At 40.6% G+C, this 8,665-nt stretch overlaps 1 protein-coding gene across 1 annotated transcript; it reads left to right on the top strand.

Annotated features, from left to right (window-relative positions):
• Positions 1 to 4,084: 4,084 nt before the first annotated feature.
• On the top strand, positions 4,085 to 7,593 carry MGP (matrix Gla protein). Its single transcript, XM_047067115.1, has 4 exons — positions 4,085 to 4,165; positions 5,620 to 5,652; positions 6,747 to 6,822; positions 7,234 to 7,593. The coding sequence occupies exons 1-4, from the start codon at positions 4,105 to 4,107 to the stop codon at positions 7,373 to 7,375; spliced, it is 312 nt and encodes a 103-aa protein (XP_046923071.1). The 5' UTR covers positions 4,085 to 4,104; the 3' UTR covers positions 7,376 to 7,593.
• Positions 7,594 to 8,665: the final 1,072 nt, after the last annotated feature.

Below are 8,665 nucleotides of genomic sequence, written 5' to 3'. Positions count from 1 at the left end.
TTTTCACATTTGGATTCAGAGGTGTAAAAATAAATAGTTGTGATGTCAGAAGGCTGACAGAGCACAGTTGGAATCTGGCCAGAAAAGACCAAGCTAATGTGCATTACAAAGCACGTGTTTGTACAAGTGCACCAAGAAGCATAAAATACCTAGGAATAAATCTAACCAAAGATGTAAAAGATCTGTATGCTGAAAACTATAGAAAGTTTATGAAGGAAATTGAAGAAGATATAAAGAAATGGAAAAACATTCCGTGCTCATGGATTGGAAGAATAAATATTGTCAAAATGTCAATACTACCCAAAGCTATCTACACATTCAATGCAATCCCAATCAAAATTGCACCAGCATTCTTCTCGAAACTAGAACAAACAATCCTAAAATTCATATGGAACCACAAAAGGCCCCGAATAGCCAAAGTAATTTTGAAGAAGAAGACCAAAGCAGGAGGCATCGCAATCCCAGACTTTAGCCTCTACTACAAAGCTGTAATCATCAAGACAGCATGGTATTGGCACAAAAACAGACACATAGACCAATGGAATAGAGTAAAAACCCCAGAACTAGTCCACAAACGTATGGCCAACCAATATTTGACAAAGCAGGAAAGAATATCCAATGGAAAAAAGACAGTCTCTTTAACAAATGGTACTGGGAGAACTGGACAGCAACGTGCAGAAGATTGAAACTAGACCACTTTCTCACACCATTCACAAAAATAAACTCAAAATGGATAAAGGACCTGAATGTGAGACAGGAAACCATCAAAACCCTAGAGGAGAAAACAGGAAAAGACCTCTCTGACCTCAGCCATAGCAATTTCTTACTTGACACATCCCCAAAGGCAAGGGAATTAAAAGCAAAAATGAACTACTGGGACCTTATGAAGATAAAAAGCTTCTGCACAGCAAAGGAAACAACCAACAAAACTAAAAGGCAACCAACAGAATGGGAAAAGATATTTGCAAATGACATATCGGACAAAGGGCTAGTATCCAAAATCTTAAAGAGCTCACCAAACTCCACACCCAAAAAAAAAATAACCCAGTGAAGAAATGGGCAGAAAACATGAATAGACACTTCTCTAAAGAAGACATCTGGATGGCCAACAGGCACATGAAAAGATGCTCAACGTCACTCCTCATCAGGGAAATACAAATCAAAACCACACTCAGATATCACCTCACGCCAGTCAGAGTGGCCAAAATGGACAAATCAGGAGATTATAGATGCTGGAGAGGATGTGGAGAAACGGGAACCCTCTTGCACTGTTGGTGGGAATGCAAATTGGTGCAGCCACTCTGGAAACCAGTGTGGAGGTTCCTCAAAAAATTAAAAATAGATCTACCCTACGACCCAGCAATAGCACTGCTAGGAATTTAGCCAAGGGATACAGGAGTACTGATGCATAGGGGCACTTGTACCACAATGTTTATAGCAGCACTCTCAACAATAGCCAGATTATGGAAAGAGCCTAAATGTCCATCAACTGATGAATGGATAAAGAAATTGTGGTTTATATACACAATGGAGTACTGTGTGGCAATGAGAAAGAATGAAATATGGCCCTTTGTAGCAACATGGATGGAACTGGAGAGTGTTATGCTAAGTGAAATAAGCCATACAGAGAAAGACAGAAACCATATGGTTTCACCCTTATGTGGATCCTGAGAAACTTAACAGAAACCCATGGGGGAGGGGAAGGAAAAAAAAAAAAAAAAGGTTAGAGTGGAAGACAGCCAAAGCATAAGAGACTCTTAAAAACTGAGAACAAACTGAGGGTTGATGGGGGGTGGGAGGGAGGGGAGGGTGGGTGATGGGTATTGAAGTGGGCACCTTTGGGGATGAGCACTGGGTGTTGTATGGAAACCAATTTGACAATAAACTTCATATATTGAAAAAAAAAAAAAGCACGTGTTTGTAGCTGGAAAAGAGAGAATTCTCTTTAATTCTGGAGATAGGGTGGAGAGGAGGTGGAGTGTCCTACTCATTTTAGAGAAGCAACATTGGAACTAAACTTGCTTCATATCAGGTAAATTGGGGGTTAGTAACTGAGTTGAGTACATATAAAATGCTACATGAATAGGCCACGGCTAGTTTGTTTTCCCCAAACAAGCAATGCAGTAAATGAAGTAAATGCAATGTAGTAAACTAGCTTTTGCAAATATAACAATTTGGATGATTTCTCTTGTAAAAAGGGCACTGAAGCCAACCCTGAGAGCAAGTTTGTGATTTCAACTTTTCTTTTAAGTTTATGTATTTATTTTGAGAGAGAGAGACAGAGAGAGCACACAAGGGGGGGGGGGGGAGAGAGAGAGGGAGAGAGAAGAATCCCAAGCAGGCTCTGCACTGTCACACAGAGCCCGATACAGGGCTCAAACTCATGAGCCATGAGATCATGACCTGAGCCAAAACCAAGAGTGCTTAACCAACTGAGTCACCCAGGCTCCCTGCAAGTTTGTAATTTAAAGAGGGAAACAACCACCAATCTTGTGACCAGAAATCATGATGGGTTTACTTTATCAGGGATAAGCATACAGGGATAAGACGTCTCCTTTTGAAGTCTTCTTTAAGATTTTATCACAAAGAATATGCCTCTTAATAGGAATAAATCTGGAGGGAAAGCCTGAATTTTATTGGTCCTTCACAACTCATGAATCCTTCAGATTATAAGGGTTCTGAACTATTTCCTTTAACAGGGAATCCTAAAAGCTCTTCAGCGGGGGGAGGTTGGGAAGGAAATCCATTCCAATAAGACTAAAAGAATGAGGCTCCACCTAACTGTCCATCATTGCTCCTTGAAAGAAACTATTATTGAAAACTATACCACCCGCTCTCATTCCCAACCCTTTTGCTGTTCGAGCCCGAGTCAGAGTTCCTGCAGCTTCAGCTCATCTACAATCTGCTGCTCTGTGACTCAAGTCTGTCTGCCAGGAGGACTCTTGGGTACCAGGCAGCAGAGACACATCTTGATAGAAGAGTTTTCTAAATTTCCAAGAAGAAGAAGAAAAAAAAGCTCTGCCTCCAGGATAACCAAAGACACCAAATTACAGTCTGTCTCCTATAAAAAAAGAAAAGAAACAGCATTTCTGCTACTGAAGGTATAGTGGAAGTGTGAGTTTGTGAGAATCTATGTTTGAGGATACATGACAGCTAAAGAGCAAAGCGAATATACAAGAAGCTATTACTTACCTCCTTAGGGATGTGTCTTGTTTGTCTCTAGATCCCCCAGAGCACCTAGCACAGTAACCAGCCTCTCACCTATCACTCACGAAGAGCATATTGGATTAGTTCATTATCAAGACACTGCCTTCAGAAAATAAGAGATGAGTACCCTTTTATCCTCACTGCACTTTAGATCAGTGATATCCAGCCTAAGAGAGCCTCAGGGCACAGGTTTGGACTCAAGTCACAAAACTGGATGGGCAAGTTACGATGGGGCCAAGGGAGGAAACAGAACCCATGGCATCACTGGGCATCTCTGCCGTGCTGAGGGCTTGGAAGAATGCAAAAAGTTGCGTATCACCGGACACATGCCAAGTGATCCAGAATTGACAGCTCAACCTTACTGGGAAAGTAAGTCTGTATGAGAACCAGTTTATGAAGTGGAGTCCTTTGCCCTCAGAACCTCTCGTTCATCCATCAGGGGAGCGAGCAGAACACTGCAGCTCTGTCTTCAAACCAGACTGCACTCAGGGCCAGGAGAGTAGATCAGAGAAGGAATCAGAAAGGCAAACACGTGTTTGTGGCAACTCCCTTCTCTGTGGAACTTTGCCCAGATCTGGCCCCAAATATAGGGTGGCCACAACTTCTGTCTCAGGGCAGCATCCTGCTACAGCACAGTCAGGTTCAGGAGTGAGGGAAAACTGCCCACCCAGAGTAGATAATATCTGGAAGGAATGAATATTTGGGAAAAGTCCCAGTGTTAGTTTAGGGCCAACCAGTCTCCACCTTCTCTGGCCCCCTCCCACTGGTTCCTCCCATTTCAGCTGCTCTAGTTCTTATAAAAACTCCACAGCCTTTCACGGACAGCCTGCAGGAGCCTCTCTCCCCTCTGCTGCTGCGCAAGCCAGTGAGACCAACCCACAGGACCACAGAGACACCATGAAGAGCCTGCTCCTTCTCTCCATTCTGGCTGCCTTGGCCGTGGCAGTTCTGTGCTATGGTGAGAAACCTTTCTTCTGCCATGCTTCTGGTGTTTCTTTCCTGTTTCCGATTTCAGTTTACTTCCATTTTTTCCTCCCCCTCCTCCTCTTCTTCCCCCTTTCTCTGATATAATCTTAAAGTATCGTTAACTTAACATTTCCCAAGCCCTGTGGACACTGATTCATTCCATCAAGTGTTTTTTTTTTTTTACATACTAAATATCCAGATTTTCGTATACAACTTGACAGGCATGTCCTGTCTCTGGTAAGTCACTATTCACCTAGACACTTCACTGTTTCAGAAAGAAGATATGAAATTCCCAGCCCCTGAGTTCTCATGTTTAGGGATGTTTACTTCTACGTTGGGAACTGTTGGTTAAAGGTATTAGTTAAATCACTCACCTTTAAGAAAATCAGTTTTCACATGAAGTGTTAAGTATAGCTCTCTCTGCAGGGACAAGACAATCTCCTAAACTTACTACATTTCTTCAGTGAATTGATCTAAAAATCAAGTTTTACATTTAAAGAACCTCAGAGAAAAATAGACGGTATAATTTCAATTGTCCAAAGATAAATTTCACCTGGTTTCTCTATGTTGTTAATTATATCTGTGTCTGATCAAAGCTTATGAAAGAAAATCCAAAGCAAGATTATTTTTGATCAGTCTTATGCTTCAGTTATCTGGATATCTTAGATGTTCTTAAACCTAAAGCATACTAATAACCATCTGTATTTCTTCTCACTCTTGAAATTATTCACATGGTTTCTGTATCAGAGGATTTGGTATTTTCATCTCCTTTTTAATTTTTTACATAAAACCACTTGCTTACAAATATAAACCTCTTATTGCCAAATTTACCTGCAGCACATGGGAGAGCAGTGGAAAGAAGAAAACTTTTGCCTTGGCATCGTCTCAGTTCTTTCTCTGAACTGGCATCACGCCCAGTGTGAGTTGTCCTCTGGAGCCAGTGGTTTTTGTGCCTGCCAAGTTAACACAGGTCCTTAAGAGGCTTTAGGAACCTCTTAAAAACCTGTCTTGGTAAAGCCCAACTGACCATCTCCCCAGTCTGCCTGGAGGACGTTGGCTATTTTCTGGACCCTTCTGTCCCTTTCTCAACCCTGCTCTTAACCAGGTCCCAAATTATTCAGAGAAGATGCCTCTCTGGAGATTTGTGTGCAACATTGAAATTATCTTATTTCACTAGCCTGAGGACCTCATAGCCCTTGAGAAATTTCAGTCAAGGCCGTGAAGACTAGCTCCTTCAACATCAGCAAATCTGAAGTGTAGAGATAATTACACCAAGGACAGAGCTAGAGACACAACTTGCAAATCCAAAATGCCTGAAATTTGTAATAACCACACTGCTAAATATATTCTTCACATCTTTTTGACTCTTTTCTCTCCTTCCTTCCCCAAATGCAGACCATTGTCATGTCTGATAAATAACAATCAAATGAATTTTTTTTATTCCAGAATCTCATGAAAGCATGGAATCCTATGAAATTTGTAAGTGAATATTTGACTTCCTTATTTAAATCTCATGTATTAAAGAATCTCTCTCCCTAGTCTTTTTTTTTTTTTTTAATTTTTTTTTCAACGTTTATTTATTTTTTTGGGACAGAGAGAGACAGAGCATGAACGGGGGAGGGGCAGAGAGAGAGGGAGACACAGAATCTGAAACAGGCTCCAGGCTCCGAGCCATCAGCCCAGAGCCTGACGCGGGGCTCGAACTCACGGACCGCGAGATCGTGACCTGGCTGAAGTCGGACGCTCAACCGACTGCGCCACCCAGGCGCCCCTCTCCCTAGTCTTAAATAGACAAAATGATAATACATTGAGGTAATATAGGGAAGAGACAGAGGGTCTCGTTTGGAAAACTACGTTTAAAAATCTAATGACCGTAAAAATCGCCAGACGAGCAATTTTTTTAAGCTTGAAATAGCATAATATGGCCTTGAAAGTGCATTCGACAGAATTGGAGCCATAAAATCTCACTTGGAAATTTTAAGTTGGCACCACATCAACCACACAGATGGAAAACAAGGAGTAACAACAAATGGCAGAGTAAGGAATTAGAGGCCTAGTCAGCTGGGAAACCGCAGTCATCAGCATTACATTGAATGTTACTGAATATCTGGACTTTCAAAGACTGAGTGTGGGAAGAAGTAACGTAACACTCTCGTTTTCAGTTTTTCACTATTTTCATAACATTGACACTGTCCATTTCCAGTAATCAAAAGTCATGCTTTACAAGCATGTCCCTCCTCAGGACAGAGAGAATTTCTCCTCACAGGAATTAAAAACACACCGAATAGGAACACCAAAATTGAAAACGGCAAAATGATTTCCCAAAGGGGAAATAAACAAACAAAAATTACTGTGGCCTATGTAATAAGTCTCTAAAATACATACACTGCTTTCCTTTGATCTGGCAGTTTATGAAATTGGCTTTATCTTTCCCTTTGACTTTTGTAGATCTCTAGTTACATGGGATGCATGAATTAATGAGTTTTCAAATATATTTGTGTCAGGGAATATTCATGGAAATATTTTCAACTACTGTTTCCCTAAAACTACAATTATCTTTTTTTTCTTTTAAGATCCCTTCACTAACAGGAGAAATGCTAATACTTTTATATCCCCGCAACAGAGATGGAGAGCTAAAGCCCATGAAAGGTGGGTAACAAAACTTGATGGAAAGAGGTAATTTTTCCCAACGTAGCATCGCAGATCGGAATGGAATGAGAAACTTTTTTTTTAAATCATATATATTATTTCTAATTGTGCCCCCTAAATCAAAGAATTTAAAAACAGTATACAGAAAACAACTGAATTTCAATAAGACTAGTTTATGAAAGACCCAGAAAGCAGAAGGAGGGAGAAGGAAAAGGAGGACAGAAAGAAAATTTCTATTTTTATTAAAAAAAAAAATTACTCCTGTTCCACCTTTCCTCCCTGTTAAGTATCTCTTAATATTGGGGTGTGTCTCCTATATTTTCTTATTCTTTTTTCCCCCTTTTCCTTTTTAAAAAAAATTTCTATTATGGTTCTCATTTGGGGCCTCTTTTTTTTCCCCCCACTTTCTAGGATTAGAGAAAGGACCAAGCCCACCTATGAGATCAACCGGGAAGCCTGTGATGACTTCAAACTTTGCGAACGCTATGCCATGGTTTATGGATACAATGCTGCCTACAATCGCTATTTCCCACAGCGCCGAGGGGGCAAATGAGATTGGAAAAAGTCTCTTTCTTTCCAGAGCCTGGTGCCTGGTTTTGTATTCCTTTGCAGTAGCATCACTGAACTATATAAACACATACAAACTGCTTATTTCTTAAACGTTCTTGTCTGGCTGCAGCCCTCCTCCCTGCCCCCAGATTGATAAGCAATGAAAGCGCAGCATAGTGAAAGTCAAGAAGGACTTACGATGTGTAATTATTACAAAATAAACTGCTGGTTGGATACTTTCATTTTGTGAGTCTGATTTCTTCCGGCAAAATGCTGAGATATTTAAATCATGGCCCACCTAACCCAGAATATGAGATTCTGTTAATCATGTTCTAGTCTTGATTAGAAACATAACTGCATAGAAAGAATGAAACTTAGAAGGCATAAGTCACCCAGCCATAATTTGTCTAAACTCTACCTTGGGACTGGTGAATGATTGCTTCTTAGTATTTCCAGGGTTTTCAAACATTATAGATAATCATATGATTTTCCTGCTCCCAAACTTTTTAAGTTTTATTTATTTAAGTAGTCTCTATACCCAGTGTGGGGCTCAAACTCACAACCCTGAGATCAAGAGTCACATGCTCCTCTGACTGGGCCAGACAGGCGACTCTGCTCCCAAACTTTAAATGGTCCTAAATCCTTCCTGTGTGGATTCCAGGTTCTATCTTGGCTCATCACCCTCATCATAATTTCCTGAGTGTTATCATTTCTTAAGATGTCACAGCTTTGACTCTTACTTAGGCCAAGAAAATGTTTGCTTTCACAATCACCAGAGATTTTTTAACAATTCAATCATGGAATTTTGGAGCCAGACAATATGCTATAACTCACTTAAGCCTGGTTTGTCAATGAGGAAATGAGACTCCAGAGTCTCCCGCTTGGTAGTTAGAGACAGAGCCCAGGACTTCTCAATCCCTGTTCAGAAATTTCTCTTCTTTGCCATGAGAACTTGTTCATGCCCACCTTTATCATCCATTCCTTTTGGTAGGCCCACTGCCTTTATGTCTTTAGTGGATGATCTTTCTAATCCTTCAAAATCCAGCACAAAACCCAAGCACTTTATGAAATCAGTAATGATTAAATCCACCCACTTCCTATCACACCACTCGAGCCAGTGTCTAGCCCTTGAGGAATATATGTAAAGAGTCAAGTACAATAACATTATTCAATTTGTTTAAAAATTTTTAATGTTTATTTATTTATTTTTAAGAGAGAGAGAGAGAGAGCACAAACTGAGAAGGGACAGAGAGACAGGGAGATACAGAATTTGAAGCAGGCTCCAGGCTCTGAG

Source organism: Lynx rufus, unplaced genomic scaffold (genome assembly GCF_022079265.1).
Source record: "Lynx rufus isolate CCGP_SWC_20201006 ecotype Redwood Valley unplaced genomic scaffold, mLynRuf1.p SCAF_7, whole genome shotgun sequence".
Classification (NCBI taxonomy): domain Eukaryota; kingdom Metazoa; phylum Chordata; class Mammalia; order Carnivora; family Felidae; genus Lynx; species Lynx rufus.
Note: the sequence above shows the minus strand (reverse complement) of the source record. Positions and strands in the feature narration are given on the sequence as shown.